The 26,805-nt window shown below is 36.5% G+C and overlaps 1 protein-coding gene across 3 annotated transcripts in view; it reads right to left on the bottom strand.

Annotated features, from left to right (window-relative positions):
- LOC101262246 (uncharacterized) overlaps nucleotides 1-26,805 on the bottom strand; it is a 78,089-nt gene that overhangs the window by 3,920 nt on the left and 47,364 nt on the right. For all 3 annotated transcript variants that reach the window (XM_010327626.4, XM_026032939.2, XM_019215638.3), the window contains 31 exons: nucleotides 26,535-26,719; nucleotides 23,616-23,724; nucleotides 23,393-23,536; nucleotides 22,814-23,089; nucleotides 21,981-22,598; nucleotides 21,567-21,779; nucleotides 18,912-19,015; nucleotides 18,159-18,454; nucleotides 17,987-18,071; nucleotides 15,854-16,549; nucleotides 15,436-15,754; nucleotides 15,115-15,273; nucleotides 14,865-15,028; nucleotides 14,584-14,761; nucleotides 14,234-14,503; nucleotides 13,936-14,142; nucleotides 13,487-13,541; nucleotides 11,376-11,506; nucleotides 10,688-11,170; nucleotides 9,795-10,613; nucleotides 9,560-9,636; nucleotides 6,176-6,626; nucleotides 6,016-6,102; nucleotides 5,045-5,197; nucleotides 4,753-4,937; nucleotides 3,459-3,992; nucleotides 3,157-3,334; nucleotides 2,913-3,055; nucleotides 2,703-2,829; nucleotides 1,982-2,203; nucleotides 399-755 (listed from right to left, as the gene is read on the bottom strand). In XM_010327626.4, coding sequence (XP_010325928.1) covers nucleotides 399-755; nucleotides 1,982-2,203; nucleotides 2,703-2,829; nucleotides 2,913-3,055; nucleotides 3,157-3,334; nucleotides 3,459-3,992; nucleotides 4,753-4,937; nucleotides 5,045-5,197; nucleotides 6,016-6,102; nucleotides 6,176-6,626; nucleotides 9,560-9,636; nucleotides 9,795-10,613; nucleotides 10,688-11,170; nucleotides 11,376-11,506; nucleotides 13,487-13,541; nucleotides 13,936-14,142; nucleotides 14,234-14,503; nucleotides 14,584-14,761; nucleotides 14,865-15,028; nucleotides 15,115-15,273; nucleotides 15,436-15,754; nucleotides 15,854-16,549; nucleotides 17,987-18,071; nucleotides 18,159-18,454; nucleotides 18,912-19,015; nucleotides 21,567-21,779; nucleotides 21,981-22,598; nucleotides 22,814-23,089; nucleotides 23,393-23,536; nucleotides 23,616-23,724; nucleotides 26,535-26,719 — 8,025 coding nt within the window. The remainder of the gene's footprint in view (nucleotides 1-398; nucleotides 756-1,981; nucleotides 2,204-2,702; nucleotides 2,830-2,912; nucleotides 3,056-3,156; nucleotides 3,335-3,458; nucleotides 3,993-4,752; nucleotides 4,938-5,044; nucleotides 5,198-6,015; nucleotides 6,103-6,175; nucleotides 6,627-9,559; nucleotides 9,637-9,794; nucleotides 10,614-10,687; nucleotides 11,171-11,375; nucleotides 11,507-13,486; nucleotides 13,542-13,935; nucleotides 14,143-14,233; nucleotides 14,504-14,583; nucleotides 14,762-14,864; nucleotides 15,029-15,114; nucleotides 15,274-15,435; nucleotides 15,755-15,853; nucleotides 16,550-17,986; nucleotides 18,072-18,158; nucleotides 18,455-18,911; nucleotides 19,016-21,566; nucleotides 21,780-21,980; nucleotides 22,599-22,813; nucleotides 23,090-23,392; nucleotides 23,537-23,615; nucleotides 23,725-26,534; nucleotides 26,720-26,805) is intronic.

Genomic DNA, 26,805 nt, shown 5'->3' with positions numbered 1-26,805 from the left:
AATGCTCAATGCTCTCTCATGAATCTTATTGTGCACATCTAAAATGCCATACTCTCTCTCTACAATGTTTAAACCATAGGAAGGACCTATCATCTACCATTATTTCCAAGTACAGGGAGCTTATAATTCCCACTAACTTAGTTAAGATTTACACCACTGGTACTATTCCTATTTCAATGACTCAAATGTTTGGTACTTCCCATTCGATTTTATGATCAAGTTTATTGGTATGTCAAAAAGTGGGAAAGATTGGAAACAAGGTTCCATAATAGCTGGTCCAAATTAATGTATACGTATTGCTATATTTCCTTATTAAATCTCATGTTCAAGCATATTGGAACGTCACAAAGTAGGAAAGACAAGAGACACAACAGCAAAGTAACAACCAAGTTCTCTACCTGTCCTTGTGATTTATACTCATCATAGGGTCGAACAAGATTATCACCACTTATCACTCGTGGCAGCCTCCTTCGAAGGAGTTGATCTTCAGAAGCAATAGCAGATGCTATTTTCATTCTCATAGCATTGGCACCTTCAGTTGTTTTTGACAAAAGATCCAAAACACCACTAACAGGCTGAGCAGCAGCACCAATTAACCCTTTTCCCACACCCTGTACGAAACCCTCAACTCCTGAAGCTTTAGCACCTTCCAAAGGTTTTGTTAAAATTCCGGTGACACCTCGGAAGAGACCCTTTGCAAATGCTCCTCCACCTTCTCTAATAACATCACCAAAGTCCTCCACACCTTTGCTTTCCTAAAACAAAAGAATGGACCAGTGAGAATGAATACCAAATAGAATTTAAATTTCCGTAACATATATGAAAATATAGTGTAATAACATAACATTAAGGATGAAACTGACATTATCTGGAAATGTTATAATGTCAACAAGAACAACATACCCAGTAAAATCCAATAAGTGGGGTCTGGGAGTGTAGAGTGTACACAAACCTTACCACTACCTCGTGGAGGTAGAGAGGCAATTTCAAGAGGACCCTTGGCTTGAGTACAACAAATCAAAGTAAGTATGGAAAGGAAAACAACAATGAAGAAAACATAGCAACTAATACGAAAATAGTAACAACAACAATATACTGCAATAACCAAAATACCATAAACAACATATGGTGACAGAAATCAATAGCAAGACACTACAAGAATAAGTCTTAATACTACGACAAACACCACCTAGCCTAAACTCACTTGAGAGCAAGACAACACTCCATTACCTACTAACCTTCTACCCTAATCCGTGACCCCACACTCTCCTATCTATGGTCATATCCTCAGTAAGTAGAGCACCATGTCTTGTCTAATTACCTCACCCCAATACTTTTTCAGCCTACTTTTACCTCTCCTCCTACCCACTTACCCAACATCTCACATCTCCTCACTGGAGCATCTGTGCATCTCCTTTTCACATACCAAATCATGTCATAAAGAGGAAATTATTTACATTACAAAAAAGGTAAAAACGAAGATTTTTTTTATTGAGAAAGGTAACATATTTGTTGTATATATAAAATTTAGCTACACAGATTGTGTGGTCTCCCATAGCCATAGTTACAAGGCAGAGTGCATTTTACCTTGGGAGCATTTTAATGGACCCTACATGTCTTTGGTTAAAATCAAAGATCTAGATTTTCAAAATTTCAGCAATTTTACTTGGATTGTAAATCAAAGATCCAATCCCATTAATTCCTCTACAGTAACTGGAGAGAGGAAAATTTTATAAAAAGAGCCTGCAAAATAATATGTTAAGTTGTCACGAACCATCTCATTGATCATAGTTCAATTGCAGCACTCACTTATTCCTACACTTTCCTATTTTCGAACAATATTTCCAAGAGCTAGAATGTCTTTTGGTACTATATTGCCATTCGAGTATTTAAAGTTCCATGCATCTTTTGCAAAATTCACAAAGAAAAGACAGACAAGAAAATAGAAAAGAATTGAGAGAAAAGTTAGACATTGATTAACCTGTTTCTGTCGACTTTGAATAAATTTCTTATCCATCGACAATGCAGCAACACCTTTACTCATGTGTCCAAGTGCGCTACTGGCATTGCCTAATATATCAAGGCCAGAAAGTAGTTGGAGAGGCTGGCTAAGAAGATCCTTCTTGACGTTCGCAATAGCAGTACCAATCATAACACTATGCCTCGTGCATATATTTTCCACAAATCTTTGGTTTATCCGCACCTGATATGATATTAGAAAATCACACACAAAAAATCAAATTAAACAGCTATAATTACAAAGGGGTTGCCAAAAAATGACTTGACCACTAAGTTGACAACCTTACATAATGGTCCTAGTATTGGAAAAAAGAAATGATAACCATGCAAGCTGAACAATGAAGTGGTTGGTGAGCAAGAATAAATTGTTAATAAGTGATTCATTTGCGAAAAGTAAATGAATGAGCAAAATTTTTTCTTAATGACACAATGCACATATAAAAGGGTGCAGATTTTTCTAATAAAGAATTATTGACGGTCCTAGGACTTGCGAGATGTCTATCTCTTTTAGTAGTTTATTTTTTTTAAAGGTTATCTAATTTTACAAGTAGTTTTTAAGCTAGCTCATTAAGAACATCAGGATTCCTGATCATAGAATCCAGGACTCCAAACTGAACCGTACATTATAACCCCAGTAATAAAAAAATTCAAATCTTTAAGTTGAAGCACCAGAAAATGCTTACAGTCATATTTTCAGTGTTTCCAAGTGCAGTCATCAGACTAGCCCAAAACCCGAGAACACCTACTGGACGTTGTGTTGGGGACATGATCATAGAAACCTTCAAGCGTACTTCGGATATGTTGAGAACACTGTCAAAAAGAAAAGGTTTTCTATAATAAAAGCTCAGGACATCTCAGAAACTAAATAGTAACATAGTGAACTGAACCTTTACCCAATTTGTATTATGGGATCAACAGACACTGAAGTAGTTTCTGTATCGTACAATCGAGTAAGATTGGTTTGTTGAATCATCCCATGAAGTCGCCAAATTATTGGTTCATGTATTTTAATTAGAAAGGCAGAATTTTCAGGTCCCTGAAAGAAATGTGCCCCATGATATTAGCAATGCTAAGCATAGAAGAAGTGAATGCATGGGAACATACTTTCAGAAAAGAGCAAAGGGTTCGTCTACTAACTTGGAAACCTATGTATGGATATGCACATAGATCTAACGATCCATTAGATTGCTGCGTCAGTGAAAATTTCAAAACATAATCATTCTCTTGTCCAACTCTCTGTGGTCGGAAGAGAACTGGGGTTGGAGTTAAAGGCAGTTGATTGTCCACTTGAATACCCCTCATTCTTACTTTTAACCTGACTCATAAAATTTGAGATCTGTCAAATAAGAATCTTCGTGGATAATTATTGTAAGTTTGAGAATAAATAACATAGTATAGACTCCATCACATAAATAGAAGAAACAAATATATATTATTACCTGCTAACTCCAAACCCCAATCCTGTTGAATATGAGAGCACAAGACTCTGCACCGACAGATATAGTATCTCTTCTGGCGTATGATCAATAACTGATAATCCAAGCTCCGCGACCTCAACAATGACATGGAATTCACTCTCTAAGTTGGAAAGTGTTTGCTCTGACACAGAACTACTTCCAGAAGAGGGTAACAAAGAAAGACTTCTATTCAAAATTGAGTAGGTTTCATTTTCAGGCATCCAATCACTGATTTTGACTACATTAACTTTCTCTTCCTTTTGGATTATAACATGTAAAGCTTTCTTTGGTCCTCCAGAAACATGGATGGGGTGATGATCAAATATCTCATCAATATTATAAGTCAGTGATGCAGCAGGATCAGATCCATCAATCACAACTTCCAACAATCGTCGGCGACCAAGATCTTCCCAGGAAAATGATGCTGAAGCATTGGGAGGAAGAAATTTCCATGAATCGTTAGCACCATCGACTTGCCGGAAACGTATAGGAAAAAACAATGAGCGATTTTCGACCCTGCAAATTTAGTCAGTAATTTTTCAGAGAAGATCATGACAGCATAGTCCAATCTGATAATCTTTAATGTACTGAAAGTAAAGAAAGATAAAATGTCAGAAGAAGTCAATGGTCAACTATAACTGTCCTATATCCTGGAAGCCATTTCGTAAATGACAAAGGACACATGTGATCTGAAACAAGGAGGAGAACAAGCAAGATAAAAAAGAATGACATGTCTCTTCATCATAATGAATAAAGCAGCACTCTCCAGTTCTAATGTTCAAAGCACTTGGTTCATATCTCTACTCTAGTCTAGATGACTAATTCAACAGGTTTGGTTATTGCAGATTAACCAAGGAACTCAATACAAATGTCAGTTTAAACAGGAGAATTAAATGGACCCAAACAGAGTATCAAAAGTTATTGGTTGCTGTTAAAAAGAAAAAAAGGGAAAGATAAGAAAATCTCTGAGATCATCCAACCATACTAAAATACAATTTATAGAAGTTCCCCAAGGATGGAAAGAAAAAGAGACAAGATTTACAGGCCTTGGTATCTCTATCACTGGCGACATTCTATCTCAAGCTTACAAACAGTAAGGATTTTCTCTCATCCAATAATATTGAAGACAACACCAAGCATGATGGTGCTATCTCACTAGAATGAAGTACAATACGAACACCTAAAATCAGAAGAAATTAATGACACAACTCAAGGATTAAATGTCAAACCCAAAGGGAAGAAGCATCACAACTGAAGTATGTGATGACAGTCAAACCTGTAAGGACTGGTGAAGGAATTGGGGCGAAGTATAATTTCATAGCGGGAACTTTTTGTTCCGCTTCTAACTTCAACCTTGAGATGCATTGGGTTATGAGAGGTCTGATTTTTCAAGCAAATACACATAACACCTTCATTATCAATACTAAATGGTGAGCTCCAATCATATCCATCAAGCCGCAACTGAGAGAAAAACAAAAATGGATCATAAGAATGAAAAACAACATACTAACTTTTACATCGAGGAAGATTATGAATAACAGCAAGGAGAATGTTGATTATATACAAACCTTTAAAAGTTCCACTTTATTAGACTGCCATGAAAAATGTTTTGGAGGATCTGTAGGATGGATCCACTCCACTGACTGAGAATCACACTGACACAAGCACACACTACATCCAACTCTATTGATGAATAAGCTATGTGGTTGAAAATGCACAACCTGCAGATGAATCAAATAACTCATTCAGTATGAAATTGACATCTCAGTCATAACTTTCATTTGACTTCTTCAAGGACCAGCTATTTCAGAATATATGGACATTACATGTTTCAGATCTGTCAGTTAGCATATGGTCGGGATATAGAAGTGATTCCTATGCACATCTTTCAAAGACTAACCAGTTTATGCACAATAATCGATATTCTCACTTACTGTCACAACTCTAAACAACTTGGTACTAAGAGTAAAATTTTGTATTATTCTTATGCTTCAATCCTCCGTTTGCAACTCTGTAAGTTAGGAGAACTGGTTTTTCTAATATGATGCCTAATGTTGAGAAACCTTATCTGAGAGAAAATTTTTCTATTTTAATGTTGGCCTTTTTAAACCTGTTGCCAAAGCCAAAGGAAAATCCTACTTTAGCATAGTCTTTTTGTTCAGAATGGTAACGGTGTATTTATCAGCAGTACTTAATGATGGACAACGTAGCTTTGCTTTGACTTTGCTGTGGCTAATTTAGTGCCAGAACAAACAAAAAGGCTAGGCATATCTTTAATTTTAATAAGTACATAAATTTATTAATATACACAAATCTGGTGTTTGTTGGAGGGGCCAGACATGTCACAGTCTCAACGGGTGTAGATTAGCAAACTAGTAGAAAAGGTTTGCATGCTGTAAATTCATATAAATAAAAACAAATGATCTCAATGTAGTTGTATGTCACGTGCAGGGTACTTGACTACTCAAATAAGCTCCTATATTCACGAGGGAAAACTCACTCAGTTAATATGACAAGGAGTTACAACAATTGAGGATACCTTTGTTCTGTCTGAAGTCATGCGCAGCACCACCGAAAGCTTGTAATAAAATCCATCCACACCAAAGGCCTTGACATCAACACGTTGCTGCAGGAAATCCAAGTTTATTGAGTGCCATGATTTTATCCGTTGTGAATAAACCAATCTTTATCCATGTTACCTTCTTTTCCAGCTCAAGAAGAGATATCCCGGAACTAAAGTTCTCAGAATTTTGTAGAGCAACAGCGATGCCCACCCGGGACGAAAGATAGGCATCATTACGCGATGAAAACAGCATGACACCACCACGTCCAACATAGTGTTGTGGAGAAAGCATGCTGGGAGTTGGAGTGGAATCTTCAATAGCTTCAAGTACTTGAATGTTTTTCCTTGCACCAATCTGTCTGCTCACTGAAGTAGGGGGATTTTTCAGTGCTAGTTTAGCTGATTTGACAGCTCTGGAAAGAGAAAGTGAATCTACATCTGAGCTTTCCAACGGTTCAATTTCCACAACTTGATAAGCCAAATATAAGAATGAGTCGTTGCTAATCCAATATGGAACAAAGAATCGTATGGTTTTAGGAGCAGCAGTAGTTCCTCCCATGTCACGTTCAACACTAACACGCAACCTCCTGTACAAGGCACCACTCCAAATAAAATTAGCATCACATATAGTCTCACGTAAACAGATAATTTCTGAGTAAATCATGGTGTATGTGTGTAAATACGCACAAGGAGACCTATTTCTGCTTGGCATAGAAACATAGTTTTTTTTATTTAACTATGTAAGAAATGCAGCTTCTACGTACTGAAAGACTGAGGTCTAGCTTTTCACTCCTGAAACCAGATCGATAAACCACTGAAACCAGCTAGAGTTCACCCATGTAACACTCACTGTTTACATTGGAAGAGGAAAATAAGGGAAGCAAAAGGAAAGGGACAAAGTTGCCATTCAGGTGAAAAGTGAGAAGCAAATTGATATAGCTCCTTTTCAGAATTCTAAGGTCATATGCAAATTGTTTTTTCTTAAAGGTCAAAGGAACAGAGAAGCTCATGGAAACTACTAATTCAGATTATTCATATCATAGAGCGAGGAGTATCAAACCGGATTTTTATATTTGGTCTATATTGCAGGGATGTGCATCACATATGATAGTATTGAGAATGAAGAATGGACATTTTCCTATTCAAACCCAAAGTATTTAATAAACACAGGTAATACATTTCAAACTTTACTAGTCATAGAGTTTATTTTCACCACATCCAATCAAGATTCTATTAATTTTAACAAAAAGCTCAAGTAACTAACTTTTACTTTGTTAAGTGTGGGGGATTAGTGTTTGCCTATTCTATGGGGTCTTGTGCAACCTAAACTCATGAAATAACTTTTGAGATTGAGTTGGACCCAATATCCATTTTCTAAAAGATGGTATCCGAGCTAAAATATCTCTACTAATGATTTACCTAATGTTGTGCTCCCATATTATATTGTTCACGCACCAAATGTCCAATCCTTAATCTAAGGAGAAATGGATGTTGAGCACCCTATATTGGTCGAGGAAGAAAACTGTTGTCTCCTTATATGGTTGAGGTTGAGTTATGTTCAATGTCCATTTTCTTACAATTTTCATTACAAGAAAAATCACTATTTTGTAGGCTCTATTGATTTCAATGACAGAATGTTTTCTTTTTGCTATAATAATAATAATAAATAATAATAATAATAATAATAATAACAATAACAATAACAATAATGATAATAATAATAATAATAATAATAATAATAATAATAATAATAATAATAATAATAATAATAATAATAATAATAATAATAATAATAATAATAATGATAATGATAATGATAAGGAACGTAACTAAGGGGTGGGAAGCTTTCCATGATAACATTTCCTTCAAGGCGAGGGAGGGAGTAGAGTTAGTTTTTAGGGGGAAAATGGTATGAAACTTGATGCTAAAAGTTGATTTCCCAGGATTGTATAGGGTCTCCCAAAGAGAATTATTTGTTCAATAGGTTAGGGGACACAAGGGAAATACTTTTAGGGATCTGAGGTTCAGGAGAGATTTCCATTTCCAAGATTGAGAGGTGATAGAACTTGAGATTACTAGCTTTACTTCATAGCATAATCAGCCAGTCACCAATCTCAATGTTTTGTATTGGAAGGTTGAGAATAAAAAAGTGTTCTTTGTTAAGTCCTTCTATGAAAAGATTCTGGTTAAGGCGGAGGATAGTATTCAATTGAGTTCGGTTTGGATACCTATGTTGCTAAGGAAGGTGTGTTTCTTCACTTGGTAATTGCTAGAGGGGTGATACTTATGGCGGATAATGTTAGAGTGTAAAAGGTTGTTTGCATAAGTGGGTGTTTTCTCTGTAAGGAGGCCAGTGAGGACATGATCATATTTATTACATTGCAATCTAGACACGAGGTTATGGCAGGATATTTTAGATAGTTTGGTGTTCATGAGTAAAGCCAAGATCTGTGAAGGAATGTAGTTTGGTGTTTCATGAGTAATTCCAAGATCTGTGAAGGAGTGGTAGTTCAAGAGGAAGAGTGAAGTCAGGCGAAGAAGACACAAGGCGTGGAATGTAACTCCTCTAGCTTTGATGTGGGCCATTTGGAGGGAGAGAAATAGGAGAGGTTTTGAATGGGTGAAGATGAGTTTTGCTCAATTAACGAGTAGCCCCTGTTCCCTTATAATTTACTTGTGCACCAATCCATTTCCTGTTTGAATTGAGGATTGAATGTCCTTTGGAAAAATCATATTTCGTAGGGCTTCCCCTTTTTGGGTAAACCCCTCACATATGGCCAAGTTGACCTTGTTTATAGTAATCAAATCTTTTACTTGATAAGAAAAAGATAATGATAATAATAGTAATATTAATCATAATAATTTAAAACAATTTTTAATGAAGACTAGAAAAGAGAGCAACATTCTACATGTGATCTTTTTCTGCTTCTCTTAGTTTCTACATCCAGGAAAATCTGTCTACTTAAAGTTCTCGGCACTCTTACTTTGCTTGTTGCCTAATTAGTTTTGCATTAAGGTGAGTTTTATGGTTTGGCCTTCAATATAACCGTTAATGAGCCTTGTATTTTACTAATAACTGTCAGAGTATTTAATCAATGGGAATAATTTGACAAAACATCATGCTAAACTCTTCTCTTTGAAACAATGCTATTATTCATACCAGCTTGTGCACCCTACTCATCAAGATAAACTATCTTACCACTTATTTTGTTACCAATAGTGTTCTTGCCACATCCCTATAGTGAATGAACTATTATTATAATTGGTATAGTGCATATTTATTTTTAGAGATGATGATACGAAAGATTAATATAGTCAACACCAAATAATTTCAGTTGAGGTACAATTGATAGTTTGACGTATTTATTTTGTTTGTTTCTTTCAAATATTTTCCCTAGTTCTATATTGATGGCCAATTTTTCTGGTGACCAATTTTGAATGCAAAAAGAGAGTGCAGTGAGAATGTTGGACCCATTTCTTGGTGCATATGCTTCTAAGCAAAACATAAGACAATACAAACCTTTTTCTTTGTTGGTGAACCATAGAAAATGAGGAAGCATGATTATTATTTGTAAGATCCAAGATCAGTACAGAGTCCTGTTTGCATGGAGGAAAACGTAGATCAGAGCAGGTCTACAAACAAAAGCCTTATCTTAACATGTACAAATGCTATGTGCATGTGTGCGTCTGTTTGAGGATAGAAGTATTACATCCAGAAGCATAAATATGTACATATTTACTTCAAGAATATCTACCTTTTCCATAACCCAACCACCTTGAACAAATAACATCAGATATATAGGATTCCTCACATCAGCAGAATATATGTGCACGATTTCCCGTGATGCCATAAAACCCCGATGTCGCTCTACAGTGTTTCCATCTTTCAATTTTTCCCAGATTGTAAAGTCAGCTCCACAAGGGAGCCGATTCTCCAATTTCAAGGGAGAACTAATTGATAGTTTCCAATCATAAACCGGGGCATTTAGCTCTGTATGTAGAACTGATGCATCTGTACCAACACAGAGCCAAAGCTGCTTACCACTGCCACCAGGACAACACAAAAGTAGATCCATTTTCTCAAGCTGGTTTAGCTTCAGTGCAGAAATAGGTATCTTGTTTCCATGTCTTACAGTATTTTGTCGAGAAAGTGTACTGCTCTCAATAGACGTTTGGTCCTTACCCAAGGCGAAGGCAGAGCCCACAGCAATAGGACGACCCCATGAATAAGGAGTCTGAGAATAACCAAGGCATGGACGAACTTGTAAACAGTGGTTAGAGCCCTTGGAGATGCATGCCCAAGGTAAGATAGCTGAAGAACCAGGACATGTAACAATATTGTCTGTGTTATTTGCACCACTCTCCTTAACTTGCTGCCTTGTACGAGTCCAACGTCTTCGACGGACAATATTGTGAGCTGACTTTGTGCTACACTTGGGAGAATTTGGCGGCCACCTCAAGGTTTGAAAATCAGGCCCATAGGCCCATCCATCAACGTCAACAAACTGAGATTTGTCAACAGTCCAAGATGATATCCATTTCCATCCAGGAGGTAGGGTGGGTTCAAAAAAGTCCTTATAATAGAAGAGGAAAAGGTCAACAAAAGCCAATCAACATTAACTAAACGCAGAAGTCAGTAAATACTCACATTTGAGGAATAAGAGAAATCCCTAGTGCTCCAACGCCCTGGGTCTTTTACACCAGAAACTGGATGATTCCGTTGATTCTCAAAAATCTCTTCAACAAATATGCTGTAATTTCGACCTTCTGAAGACAGATCTTGAGTATGAATCATAGACTCATGACATGATGAAATATCCAATGTGATATCTGAATCATTGCTAACTGTAGCGAGAGCCCGGAAAATTACGTGTTTTTTTCCATTTTTGGTGACAACCTCCAAAGCCACATAATCATCGCCCAGTGTTTTGGTGACCACTGACAGGGGTAGGAAGGAGCGGATGCTCTCCCATGGACCTTTAGGTGTAAGTCCTACCCAAAACCCTATATCACTAGCACCAGTCTTTTCTCCTCCGTCATTTTCATAGTTTAATGCCATTTTCTTCTCAAAGTAAGTTGTTGACACAAAAAGGCAGCCACAAGAATTCGTGTCATTACTGCTTAGTTGGCCCTAGAAATGATATCAATATGAGTACACAAGGAGGTAATATTGACCACAGTAAAATTTCCAAGTCTAGATGCATTCGTTAAAAAAAACAGATAGAAAAGAATCTACAGATATGATGTATCGTGATATGTTTAATAGTGGGGAATTATGGGGAAAAATTATAGAATAAAAAAAGAACCAAGACGAAAGAGCCAGCAGTGCAACTAACCCTTTTTCTTAGAGGATAACATCCAATGTTTTCAACGTCAGACACTTGATGCAGCATTCTGAGTGAAGCAACCTTCTTTAAAATACTTGGACCATGTCCAACGGAAAATGACGACGCGCCAACAACCTCACCTGCATTGACCATATTCAAACTACAAATTTTAGAGTCAAGCAATTATAATTTAACTAAAAACAAAATTTGACCTCGCTGATCTGATTTTGAAGAAGTGAACCTACTATTTAGCTTTTCTGGGACCAAAAAAAATATTGTTATAGAGATGGAGTGGAATGAGGGATGCTAAGCCACTAAGGTGCACTGAAGTGATAAAATTAGCTAAGAAAAGAAAATAAGAACTCCACATCATGAGATGAAAAGGCAAAAAAGAAATTTTGAGTTCTGCATACTACTGCATTATTCTGATGAATAATCCTTCAGAAAGAAGATAGTTCATTTTCAGTTAAGCTATAGAAAAACTAAGAAAAATTGAAAACTTAGTGTTTTTCCCCTCCAATTTTGATTTTTCTGAATCTGAATGCACATGTGATATTTATTTTAACATCTGAATATATAAAAATTGTTTTTATTTAAAAAATTAAAATTTAAGTAAAATACTAAATTGATCTAACATTATACCAATGAAGTATTTTTAAATAACCTATGACAGTAGGAGGTGATGATGGCTAGCAATAGCAGTTGTGGGTGCTGATTGAGGATTCTATTAGCCATTGGGTGCCGGTGCTGGTTCTTGGTAGTAGCTAATTGTGATTGTGACTGACAATAGTGATTAACTGTGATTGTTGATCGTGGTAGATGGTGGTGGAAACTAATAATTGTGGTTGACGAGAGTGATGAGTAAAAGCAATGGTGATTGAAAATGGTTGCTAATGATAGTGTGACAACTTACATGATTGGTGGTAGTGCCGGCAAAATGAGCTCATATTTTGGTCACCCGCCCATATTTAAAATGGGTTGGGTGAGTGATTTTTTGCATGGATAAAATATGGATTGATACCCATATTCAATGGTATACTACGGGTAAAATATAGGTAAAGCATGGATTACTCAAATGGGCTAAGTTTCTAACTTCTATTCACTATAAATTCACGATATCACTAAAAATATTGTAATTTCTCTTGTTTTTTATGTTCTTCTAGAGAACTAATTACTTTTCACTATAATCGAAAAGGGGAAGTCTTTGGCCCTCCAAAAATATATTTTTTACATGTACATTTCTTTTGTTACTTATTAATTATATTTTTTATTTGTTCAATTTTATATTGGATAATAAATAATAGCGTAAAATAAACAAATCATGTATTAGTATTGACATTGCTTAAAGTGCATTAAGCATATTTTAGTCCTAAAAATGCAAATATTCATTTACTTTGAAATTTAAGATATTTTCCCCTTGTTATTGCATAATTTTATTTTATATTGGAAAGTTGTAGGGTTTTTTTACTTTTATGATGCAATAAAACTAAATGAAGCATTTTCAACATTTTATTTCTTTAAAAAAAGACACAAATACTTCCTCAAATTCTTATGTAAAGTACTAATTTACTTGTGAAAATATGGGTAAATATAATTAAACTAGTATTTTACCAAACACATTTCTTACCCAATCCATTTTTACCCATATCAAATATGAGTGGGTTAAATTATTACCCATTTTATGTTGACCGTTTTCAACCCGCCCAAATTTGACCAAATCCACCCAGTTGTCACCACTAATTGGTGGTGGTGGCGGCTGTGGCTATTTATAGTGGTTTTAGGTGGTGAATTGTGGTACTTGATAATGATGGGTCGGTTACTGCTGAAATGGATGGAGTAGTGATGAACAGTGTGCCATTTTTGTAGAAACCTCTGAATAGGCATCTTAATGATTCAGTCCCATTAAGTCCGTTGTAAAATTATAAGAACAAATGCAGTGAACGATTAAGGCCTAAATGATTAAGATTAAGACCTACATTAAATGCAAACAAATGAGGCCTTCAAGCATAATATCAATATGCAAAGGGAGTTTCGAATTCAAAATTTCCAGTAACCTTGACAAATCAAGAAAGAATACGAGTTTATATGGAAGAATTATATGCTTCAAAGAACCAATTTACCTTTTCCGGCCTTTGCTGAAAGGTTTGTCACCTCCACTTCCAGCTTTGCCCGCCCCTATAAGAAAATGCTAGGTTGATTACAAGAATGACATATGAATATCGGAAGTGCCAAAAGGAACGTAATCGTAATGCTCACAGTACAGGTAGAGGATTTGGACTGAGACAAAACTGAAATGTTCATGTAGGATCATGTCTTCAGGTTATTCATGGGATAGAACAGATTTTTGAGCATTCTGTTTAAGGTTACCTTAGGGTGTTCAAGAATAGCCTTGAAAGACCTCCAAAGATATGGGAAGGGCTCTACTAAAACAGCTATACATATCCTCCATTTTTTTAAGGATACCATGTTCTCCCTTCTACTCTTATTTCCATTTAATGTGAGAGTTAATTATGCAAGAAACAAAGAAATTTCTAAGACACATCTCTCTTTCCTCCGATCAGCTGATTACCTTCATAGGAACTTCAAATATGAAGAGTTCACTCCATTTAGCAGTGGCTTCATCCACATTATCTTTTCTAGTAATTAGTGGCTTCACACATTTGGTCCTTGCACTTTGAGGAAAAAGCTTTTGTTGATTTGAATCCTGATTTTCCACAACCAAGCGCAAAGCACAGAAAAAGTTATGGCTATTGCCATCATCATTGACAGGCAGACCCTGTTAGACAAAGAAACAAAATGAGAACCTCACAAGTAACTAAAGTTCATTGAAAGCAAACCACACTCATAGAAATCAGTAGGCCGACAACCTTGGCTTCAACTATCTGAACAGCAGCATACCGTCGAGGTTCCCTTGATTCATTGGCAACATTTAATCTATCAGAATACCTTGTAGGTGGAATCCATACAGAAACAGAATTATCAGGAGGCAGTAACTCAAATGCATCTGAGTTTTTCTCAACTTTTTTCAGGTACATATCACATCCAAGTTTATTTTCGACCACCACCATCCGAAAATCATCATCATCAAGTGCCACAAAACTAGTATTATCTTGATGTGCATCCCCACGACGAGCTTCCTGCAGAAGCAAGAAATAATCAGAAATTGAAACATTTTAACAAAAACTGAAGAATTATAATGAGTATCACACATTGTCACCTTCATCTTAATCGCTTTCTTCTCTAGTTCTCTCTGCTTTCTCCATGACTCAACAGATTGCCCCAATACATCAAGATTTGCTGAACTCAGATTTATGTTCAAAATACTGGTTGCAGCAACTCTTACCCTTGTACCAACTCTGGAAGGCGGATGTAAATTCGTCTCATAAGTCTCAAACCTGTAAAATGAAGAATAACAGTTGTGGCAATGAAGCAACAACAGAAGAAAAATGAGTCAACATAGTAACAAAATGACAAAGGGTGGATGGTGAAAGATATTACTTAAATATTCCATCAAAGGGCTCAACAAGTGGCTCCCACGCTTCTAATTGTGTGTTGAAGGTGGACGCAGCCATTGAAGAAATGAGAACAGCATTCATTGCCTCTAGTCGCCCATGTGTTGCAAGCTTAATATTAGTGATTGTTGCATCAAAAAGAGGTGTTACCTGTAATACATAAATGCAGTGATAAACAGATGAAAAAGGATAAAAATATCATAGGGGTAAAGAGGCAGTTGGTGAGGGCTGCAGACCATTCCGCATAAGCTGTCCAATAGAGTCACAGAAAAGCATCTGATTTTCATGTCAGCTGTTATGTTGTCTCTTGTCTTTGGTTTCACTGAATCACCAAGAGTAAATGCCAATCTACTAGAAGGTTTTTTCAGATCAGAGCGTGCAAGGAAAGTGCAAGCCTGCAATGCAGTACAAGATGATTGTGTGATCAAGGAAAGTAAGCAGTAGGTTAAGAAACTACACATTCCAGGAGAATATATAGCAGCAATGCAGACACTAAAACTTGAGGACGATTAAGATGCTATAATAGAAGTGGTCATCCAGAAGATCGTATCTCTGACCTGATTGTCAACTTTCCAAATGCTCCAGCACTGAGAAGCCCTGGAGCCTGAAGATCTTGAAATGGGCATCTCAAGAACATTAGCTTGACTAACAAGATCCATCCTTGGGCAGCAAAAGTTATCCAAATCAGGTGCTTCATTGCTACGTGTCACTACACATCCCAAAGCAGCGTAACCAGGTGGAGCAACTGGGTACCAGAAGAAAGCTTCCTCCAGTCCTTTGCCCGCAATATGAGCAACTTTTGTAAATTGCACAGCCTTTGCAGAAAGTTCAGGGTTGTCAGCCTTGAACATTATACCCAGGGGAGGTGGTTCTAAGCTGAAGAAAGGAGTGATCTCACATGTCAAACAAAAGTTGTACTTGTGTAAAGTGGGCAAAGAAAATATCAACTGAAAGGAAAGTAAAATAAGTGTTTACCCTTCAGTAATACAGTCACCCAGTACTGCATAACCAGGACGTCTTATAGGTCTCCATATAGAGACAGCAGGGCGGAGATCATTACCCCTGTCCCACCAGATCCGCTCAAAGTTTGGGGTTGAAATATAACAAGAGGTCGCTTTAGAAATCGATCTGATAATGTCCCAGCCTGATGAAGTTGCACTCTGTTTACTTGTCTGGTGATGCAGGTGCTCGCTCTCACTAGTTAAATCAACAGTAGGTACTTTTAATGAAGAAGTGTACCAGCTTGAGCTCCAAAGAAGAAGGTTATTCAGATCAAAACAACAGCTTTTCTGAGGATGACTACTAGTTGGATGGGCATAGAATGACCCAAGAGCATTATCCAAACGCCAAATACTGTAACCTGATGTGAATGCAGTATTAGCAGCAACACTGAAGATACATTCCAAAAGCTTCGTTGATGTTACCAGATCAGAACGTATGCAATGAACTATGTGATTAGGAGGTGGTTGTCTTCCTGTATGAGCAACACAACCCATTGCGACATATCCAGGTGGCGCAATAGGCAGCCAAAGAGAACAATCGTCAACATCTTGTGCCATCTCAGATCCTTGAATGTCAGAAAATAGACCTATCATCCTGAAGTCAAGTGGCTTCCTGACTCGGCCATACATATTGCTCACAGCGATAACTGCTTGTGAAGGAGGATTGGGTCTGAGGATGAGAAATGATATGTATTAGGAAAGGATCAACATTCTTCCAGCAAACAAATTATAGCTTCTCTGTCCATTAACATGCTCTTTGCAAAGGGAACAGTAGCAGCAGTTGAATGGCACAAGAAGACCAACAAAAACTATGTCAACGAAAAAATCTACTATGTTTCATAAAGATGTTAGGGGTGGTTTGGTAGGGTAAGAATAATGCTAAATATAGTGTCTTAATAATGCTTGCATTAGTTGTGCAAAGATTATTTCTTATACATTGTTTGGTTTGATGTATTTAAAATAACATGCATTTCATAATTTGTTTTTAAAATATTTATTTACAAAGATATCCTCCACAAGTATGGTTGAAAAGATGTAAAAAAAAAAGGGGGGGGGGGGGTTTAGGGGCAATTGAGTCTTCAACCATGCTAATGCATGCATTATAACCTCTTGCATTACTAATATCATGGATATCCATGTATTAGTAATAAACACCTCAATCCACAATAAAGAGTATAACTAAAAGGTTGAAAAAGTGTACCAAACAAGATACTAATATACCACAAAGCTAATGCATGAATTATTTTCTCTAATACACTCTATCAAACGACCCCTTTAAGTACACATGACAGTTGAAATGAAATTGATTTTGTAATGGCTGAGAAGATATTTCAGGGCATATGGTGGAGGAAACATCTAAATAAAAAAGTTCACAGTTTACAACCATACATCTTGCTGAAGGTTCATGGTTTAAGCTACAAATACAAGCTATGGAAAACCAGAAGCAAAATTAAGCACCCAGAGAAGAATGCAATGCTTTAATATCCAAAAAGGGTCAACAATTTATTTTGTGTATATCAGTACTCAACCAGCAAAGTAAAGCTTCATTTCTTATTTTTAAAGGTTTATGATTTTAAGAATGGTAATTTTTCTTTTGGTGCAGAAAAAATAAAATCCTGACATGTGCTTAAGAGGATCATTTAACTGATCAATCTTCTGAAGAAACAATAGAAACAAGGGCGTTTTAGTTCCCTATAGTTATCCAGGCGACTTGGATGCTATTATGCAGTACCACCAGCATGATATTTAAAGGAATAGAAAAAACTACTACATAAGTTTCTTATTTCAATTATAACTCCAATAAAATTATATATAGCAATTTTTTTACAAAAACATATGTATTCATCAGCACCGAGTTGGTGCTGGTATCAATATTTATATCAGATCACTTTGGAGAAGGGGGAAATCATTACTCCTGAAATTGTACCACTACCAATCCTATTTCAACTCAGCCAGATGAAATGAGAGCATCAATCTGACATCCTCCAATAAAAGATTAACCAAGAATCAGGTATCACTAAAAATATTGCATTAAAAAAATCCACAAAACAACGTCCGAAAGCTGTAGATAAATCAGAGCACTTGCACATTTTATCGATCTTCTAACCTTGATGTGACACAATCTCCCAGAATAACATAATTCGACGGTGCTCTGGGCCTCCAGAATGTAAGGTTGTTTAGACGCCCATGTTCTGCAGAAGTACAATAGAATGAAACATCAAAATCTATGACAAATAGATTAACAAAACAAACTTGTAAAAAACGGAAAAAAGAAACACCTCTGCGACAAACCCAAATTCTATCAAATTGAGTACAAGGCAACAAGGGATCAGCACTCCCAAAATGTAAAGCAGCCGTTGCCTGATTCTGCAAATTGAGTAAAAGGGAGACAACACCAAGAGAAAGGTGGGCACATATATCCGTTGACAATAAGGAAATATTTGTTTTATCCTTAACAGAAGTATATCCGCCAGATATATCAACTGGGTCAAGAATAATAAGACCAGAACCAGCCTCAACAGTTAAATCCTTCACAAGTCCCCGAATCCATGTATCATTTTCTTTTGCTGCATACCTGTTGCATAAATCAATAAATATCTAGAAAATGAAAGAGATACATAACTGTGTTTCTCAATGAGCTATTCGCATTTTTGCTACATTTAATGAACTTCTCAGCATTCAGACCGTAATGTTAAGGTCACAGTGAAACAAATGGTATGCTTTTAAAAGTGCCTGACGGAGTGCAGGAATGGAGAGAGACGAAAGAACACTCCATTCATATAATCAAAATCAGCTGTTGTCTGGACATAAATACAAGTAAATAACTGGACCCCTGCACTGATGATTTACTTCCTCATTATATGTACTACATTAGGGAAGATATCAAACTACCAATTAAAATATGATACGAGTAACTCAACCATTACATCTCAGAATGCCCAAATTTTATCAGCTTCCAGTGATAACATGCTCATACTTATTAAAAAAGAAAACTGGAAAATAAAGATAGCTTTTAGTGACAAGGATCTTACATGAAATTAAGGTCCATTTTTGCCCGGAGGAGTTTTTCAGCATGAGCAAAGTCATCCAAAGATGATTTACTACTATCAAAAAAAGTGAACTCCGGAGAGACAACCTAGGAGAGGCAATATAACAATCAATCCATTATGCCTCAAACTAGAAAAAAGTAAGAGCCAGAATGAAATTTGAGAGTGTATTACACTGCAAACAGAATCAATGGAATACCAAGATAACAAGTTGATGAAGAAAAATAAGTCCTACAGATAAAATATCAAACATGAATAGTATTCGTAGAGAATAAATTGATAACGGATTACAAGGATCCAAATATACATCCCCAATTATGTTGAGGATAAAAAGATGGAAAAACTTTATGCCCGAAGGTGAGGATAAAAAGATGGAAAAACTTTTTATGTTGCTAAATTCCAGTAACTCAAACTCAAGTTGCTTTCCCATCTGCAGTTTGAGGGGGCATGTTAGTTATTTCGTCCCTCTACTGAACATTTTTTTTTTGAGATTGGTAACCGTTTCTATTTATTTAAATCAGTACATGGGTTGTACTGAAAACCATATTTACATAATCAACCCTATAGGCACTGTCCTATCCCTATAATGAGTCTAAAACATCAATGATAGAGACAGTATCATTAGAGTAGATCGTATTACACCAAAATAACGAAGTTAGAACACAATTCAATTTTACTTGCTGCATATTACTCTCCCTATTGCCAAAAACTCCAAGATTTCTCTCTTTCCAGACAGTCCACCAAATAGTAGCAGGAATAATTCTCCAGTTGCTTCTGTTCTTTGCTTGCAATCCTGCTTCTTCCCAACTGTATAAGGCCTCTGCAGTTTTACCAGGCATGGACCAATGAGATGTTTTTGAGCCTTAAAATAGATTCCACAATTGGCCAGTGACCTTGCACTGGATGAACAAGTGATTGACTGTTTCTGCAGTTTCCACACACACAAAAAAAACATCTTGAACACACTGTAATCCCCCTCTTCATCAAATTCTCCTGTGTCAACACAACTTCCTTAGCCAGTAACCACACAACTTCCCTCTTCTGAACATTACAAAGTCGCTGATCCAGAAAGTCTTGTTCTTGATGCTATTTGACCATTGAATTTCCTGTCACTATCCAACATGAATAGTGTTTGTAGGGAATAAATTGAAATCAGATTACAAGGATCCAAATATCCATCCCCAACAATGTACTGTTTATGCCCGAAGGTGAGGATAAAAAGATGGAAAACCTTTTTATGTTACTAAATTCTAGTAACTCAAACTCAAGTTGCTTTACCATCTGGAGCTTGAGGGGGCATGTTAGATATTTAGTCCCTCTTCTGAACATCACTCAGTAACTAATCCAAAAAGTCTTCTTGATGTTATTTGACCATTGAATTTCCTGTCACTGTTCCTAAGGAACAATAATTCTTCTCATGAACTCACCATAGCGTCATAACCACTATTTTGCATGGATCTACTATGGCCCACTCACACAAGTTTGAATTGAACTTGTAAGATAAAGCAGATGGGCTCACACTTATGTTCAAACTGGAGTCCAAACCTAGAATCTCCAGGATGTTATTCCTATGCTTCAATCACTCAACCATCCCATCGGCGACGAGAATTAATAATATTGTGTGTCTAGATCCATTGAACTTAAATAGTTGAATATTGGAGAACACTACACAATATTTTCTTGAATACTGCAGATATAATGCATTTCTAGTAGAAAGCTTGCTAGAATTAGAGAATAAATACTTTCTATATTGTGCTAACTCAGACTAAGGAACATTTCCTGTACATTGCTATTCAAAAAAGTCATTAAGAAGTCTCTTTTCTTTTCTCTCCTTTCACAGTTCTGTATAAACAAAAAAGATTATAGGTCCTCTCACCCCATATGATCAAAATAACCCACAAAAGAATGTGCGAGTTTACGACCCTCAGTCTTTTCTTTACAGCAGCTAGAGCACTAGCTGTGTGAGTCAACCTTGTATACTTGATGGGTAAAGAAATAGTTAGCATTAACAGCAAAGACTGACAGCCCTCTAACAAAATTAGCTAACAGATGGTTAAACCTATGAAATCTATTGACGATGCATTTTATCATTTTCATAAATCAATATCACTAGTAAGGCACACTGCTTCCCGTCTTCTAAAAAGGTTCTCAAGCATTCTCATGTAAACGAACTACATCACATTTCCAATCATTCATATAAATCTACCCTTAACTGCACAGAAAAAGGAAAATAATAATTTTAAGATCAATGCAATACCTGGTTATTAAAAAGATAAATAGGATATCTTTTCCAGAAATGAGGTTGATTATAACCATGAAACAATACTTGAGATAGTAGGAGCTCACACATAACAAATTCAATTTAAGATACTAACAAAAAAGAAAAACAAACTCAGTTGTCATGTGGTAGGTCTTAAAGTTAGACAATGTTTGCTTTGTGTATTTATTTTTTGACTATTTTGTTGTTGGGCACCCAATTGTATTCAGTATGTGCAAATGCTGCTAATCATGAGAATTACATCACAAGAACAACTAGTATGGAAATATATATAAACAAAGACTAACACCATAATGTCATTCCCACAATTTACATATGAAGAAAACAAACACAGAGAGAATTTTAAATTAATCGATATTTACCTGGGCCTCAAAACTGTAACTTTGTACTTTATATGATCCATTCGGGTCAAAGTCGGAAGCATCTGAGTTGTACAATAATGCTTCCATGGACTTCATACTTTCATCATCGTCAGAATTACTGTCAGAAATCCTTACATCAACACCATCTTCTTGGCTGACCGAGTAGCTGCTTTCGTTGCTTAGGTAAGTATATCTCCTTAAAAGCAAGCCATTCTGCAAAAGAAACATTTTAAAGGTACGAGGTCATTTTCACTGGACTAAGAGCTTTTCCATGACTAGGAAGATGATCATGCACCTTCCGTATTCACAAAGTCAACAAGTCAACACAAAAAAAAAAAATATTTAACTACTGCATAATGGGTGCTCTTCAAATTGACATTATCCAAGCCAGTACTGAAGTAGAGTTGTTGGTACCTCAATTTTCACATTCACAAATCTCAGTCTCTTCCCACGACCAATAATGATAATATGTTGAATTCCCGATGAGTGAAGCCCCTTTACTTCCACCTTATCAGTCAGGTGTATTGTTTTACCACAACCATCATAGGTGTATTCATCGATCCCTACAGCATCCGCAACTAGTTGTCTATTGGGAGATAATAATACTAAATCCTCTTTCTGCTCATAAAGAGGTGTGGAGAGGATTATGCTGTTACTTTTACTAATTGGATCATTCTTGGGATCCATGATTTCCTCTCTACCAGTCATTGCTCCCAAAGATGGCACGAAAAACTCACAAACAGATAGTAAGAAATCTGGTACAACAAGAATACGAGGCTGCTGTATCCGTAGAACAAATGATTGGGATGCCAATCTCCATCTGCAGTCCATCACAACCATTGTTGAAGTTGGAAAGTCAACACCAATTTCAGAAGAGTTCTGTCGATGAGCATCAATGCATGACCCAAGCATCAGCCTCATTTCAACCTTTGTATCTGGGCGAATATCTAAAATAGAGAATTTTGGGATAGTAATGTAGAGATCAGCCTCCGATAATGATGTCATTCGGTACGACACCCAAAGATCTTCAAGCTGCAAAAGACAATGACTACAGTAAGGTAAAATGTGACATAGATACAAATTACAATTAACAATGATACAATGACCAAACAACAACTTGCTACTGAAAAAAAACAGAGGAGAACCGGAGAGAAGACAGTAGCTATTTGTTAGACAAAGCTTAAATCGAACTCTTCATGTTGGGACCATACATATCATAATTTAGTGTCTCATACAAAATGACGTACCGCAACATGAGCCAAGCATGACCCCTCATGAGCGTCATTCCACAACTCCAACAAGGCATATCCCACTTCCACAGCCATTATAGTAACCGTTCGTGATAGGAGTATTTGACTGTTTACATTCACTTTATCAGCCAGCATTTTTATTGTATCTTTTGAAGCAGAAGTGCTGCTGCGGAAACTAGGTGGAAGTGTCGGACTCTCTGAGAAATTCATGTAGAAACAATCAAGAATGACATTATATTCTTTATCTGTCATCATTCCATGTAATAATCCAACCTGTTTAAAAGGTTCAAAATAAACATTAAGACTTGTAACACAAGGAATCAAACATCAGATACAAAACCCTACTTTTGGGCTCTTATGAAAATGAGACACTAGCAAATGGAGAATCAAGAAACCTCTGCCCAGAAACAGCCAGATAATGGTTAACTGACTTGTATATAAAATAACAAGCAAATATGAGCCACACATAAATATGTCTTCTACGAAAAAACAATACCAGTACACAATCTTAAGAATTAATACTTCACAGAAGGTAATATGAAACCACTTATAAAAAGGTTACTGACAGAACACAACCTTTACTTCCAGAACAAACGTTGGGACCTTCCTGAACACATCTCTCAAACTGCGCCGAACATAAACATGAATATCTCTGCCTTCCCGAATCATTGGTTTGCCAATACGTCCATTAATTCCCACTGCCATGTTAATCCCCAGAATCTGAATGTTACAGAAGATTTTAGAAAGCGCTAAACTTTAATTCCAGGATAGTTGACAAATAAAAGCAGAAATCAATTACCTCGGCGTCAAGAATATCAAGATGGACAGCTGAAGGATCTTTTTCAGGAAACCCAAACCAACAAAATTCATTTTGGACACGCAGATGGCCAAGATCAAGTTGCATGAAACTGCACACAAAGGAAAAATATTTGTCATTGCAAATTAACCGGGAGAAAATCAAGAGAACAAGTAAACAAAAGCCACAAGTGCTAAATCCAATTGAAGTGAAAACCTTTGTACTTCATTCAAGCATAAAAAGAATTTGCTAAAATTCTTTGGCTAACAAATAGCAGAATATATGTTCAACAAAAGATGTCAGGATAAAAGATGAAGAAAAGAGCAAGCACCAATTTGTAGAATATAGTGACAATGGTCAGCAGAGAATTCTTCAATTCCTCTAACATCAAAATGTGTATGAAAATATTTTACATGAACCTTATTCTTGCTTTAGTTAAAAAAATATGCACACAATTAGCCAGTCGATATGATAGAGAGAGCAACAACTCATGTTAATCAGGACTCATGGAAGTACAAGCCTACAAGGTGGGAAGAGCTTGTTCAGTGAAGTTATTTTATAATAATCTTCTAGCGAGGAAGGAGTCACGTTTTCCATGCTTATCCGTTTGGATTCCTAGAACACCAAGAAAGGTATGTTTTCACTTGGTTGGTAGCGAGGGGAGTTAGATTGACAGTTGAAAATTTGAGAAACAGGTGGATTGCATATATCAACTGGTGCTTCATGTGCAAATGTTCAATTAGAGATGTGGACCGTTTCCTACTACACTGTGGCACTCGGTTGTGGTATGAGATTTTGAGATGGTTCAGGGAGCAATGGCCTATGCCAAGCACAGAGGAAGAGGCACTCACCAAATGAAATTAGAAAAAGGAAGAGAAGTCGAAGAGGCTGAGATATTGCCCTGTTAGTACTCATGTGACACTGGTGGAAGGAAAGAAATGGAGAGCTTTTGATGGAATATAGCATGACAGTACATTTGAGAAATACTCCCATTTCTGGTTTCTTTTAAGTGCAACCATGAGGTTCCAGTGTATACTGAAGACTTGAGTGTTGTTTTTAAAGAATCATACAATATTTTGGATTCTCTACTTCTGGTGTACTGCTCATATACAGGTGTATGTAAAGCTATTTAAGAAATTAAATTAGTAAAACAAATTGCCCTGGAAATAAATCATTGACCTTCAGTCCAACCAATTGGGAGAGAACCAATACATTCATTTTAGGGACTTACCATTATTTATTAAAAATAAAAAAGTACTTAACAATAAAATGGTAGAGAGAGCATAAGACAACCAAAAGCAGTGAATAATCAAAAATACAGACAAACTGGTAAAACAAACAGGAGTCATCTTAAGAAGAAAATGGTGAGCAAAGCTGATAAAGGAGCAAGAGTTAAAACGATGTGCCTGTGAGATTTTAAAGAAAGCTATAAATAGAAGTAACTTAGTTTGAAGGACTTAGTATAGAGACAGACCTCAATTGGCTAAATTGAAGTGTCAGAATTATAAACCTCGAGACACTAAGCATCGGGATTGTCAACACTAACCGTGAAGATGAGCTTTTAAATGGCATTCTAATATTGATACCAGTGAGCAACAAATGCCACAATATCCAAACTTGAAATTGCTAAGGAACAATTCAGTAATTTATCCATCAAGAAATACATAAAGAATGGAATACCATAATTTCCTGAGCTTAACAAGGTATTCCCAACGGAAAGTCAGAACCTTGTCATGACTCGTTTTTTTTGGGGGTGGAGGAGGTTTATAGTGCCATAACTTTTTTTGGAGCTCTTGCCCGATAAAGCCAAAAATAATGAAAGAGAAAACGGCAAAACACTCCAAGATCATCATCCACAATTGCCCTGATCTTTGTAGCTCATACAATCGTTGGGTCAAGCACGGTTCAGTTAGCTTAAGTACTCCAGGAATTAGTGATAAGGTGGCATATTGACGGATACTTGTAAGAAAAAGGTAATAAACAAAAGAAAATGTGTTGATATCAATGTAAACAAAAAGTAGCAGCATCAGGCAATGAAATATTAAGAGTCCTAATTATCAAAGGTCTCGAGGTTTTGGTTCTGTAGTAAGAGTGCAATGATGATATGTGAGTTAGACGCACATCATGAGCTCGCGGGCTAAAATCCTGGAATGTAAGTGGGAAAGGGTAGAAGAACAAGCCCATTTCAAGCAATTGTCGAGTCATGCACCACCCGACACTCGGGGATTTCTTGATCATTGACAAAACAGAAACAAAGAGTCCAAATTATCTAAAGCTATTGCACCTAGTGTTATCAAAGGCGCGCTTAATCCCTGAAGTGAGGCTCAAAACGTGTTGAGCGTTTCGCCTCGCTTTATGTGCGCTTCAATGTCACCATTAAGGTTCTAAGATAAAATTTTCCTTGCCAATGAGCCTCTTATGAAGAATTGACACTAAACAATTGACATTTCACTTTATAATAAAAAAATACTCAATTTCATTGATCATATATTTGTCATTCATGTTTATAATATTTAGTCTTGGACTAATCATATATATTTGTATTTTTTTCTCCCTTTGCGCCTTTTTTCATTAAAGCCCATGTTTTATTTGCTCTTTGCGCATAAAGCCCCCACGGACCTTAAAGTTTTTTTGCGCTTTTCACCTTTGATAACATTGATTGCACCAAATCACTTCCTATTTTAATGTGAGGCATCTCAGTTTCTAGTTTAATGTGAGGCATCTCAGTTTCAAGGGGGAAAAACTCTTAATTGAGAAATGCAAAATGCAGACAAACCAGAGTTTGAATAACTTAATAGTTGGAAGATGACATTCAATGTTAGGCATCCTAGTCTCCAGGACAGACAAACTCTAAATTGGAAAATGCATACGATAGACAAGTTAAAGTTTTGAATAATTAAAGAGAGCTGGTTAATGACTGACTCTTCACTTCTGGAATTCCTTGGGACAATTATTAGGGGGGTGTCGAGTGAAAGGTCCAGCTTTATTGCAGAGGCGCCATCAACCTCATATTTTTGAATCAACCATTCAATTCCCCCGACCTTATCAACAAGTTTAATGGCTTCCTCAGTATGGGGAGTGGCAAGCTCCATGAAATATGCAGTGATCTGCAGGTTAAGAAAAAGCACGAATCTGTCAATTCCTTTAAGAAACCGAAATTTTCATTCAGACATACACACCATAAACTGCCAAA

Source organism: Solanum lycopersicum, chromosome 9 (genome assembly GCF_036512215.1).
Source record: "Solanum lycopersicum chromosome 9, SLM_r2.1".
Classification (NCBI taxonomy): Eukaryota; Viridiplantae; Streptophyta; class Magnoliopsida; order Solanales; family Solanaceae; genus Solanum; species Solanum lycopersicum.
Note: the sequence above shows the minus strand (reverse complement) of the source record. Positions and strands in the feature narration are given on the sequence as shown.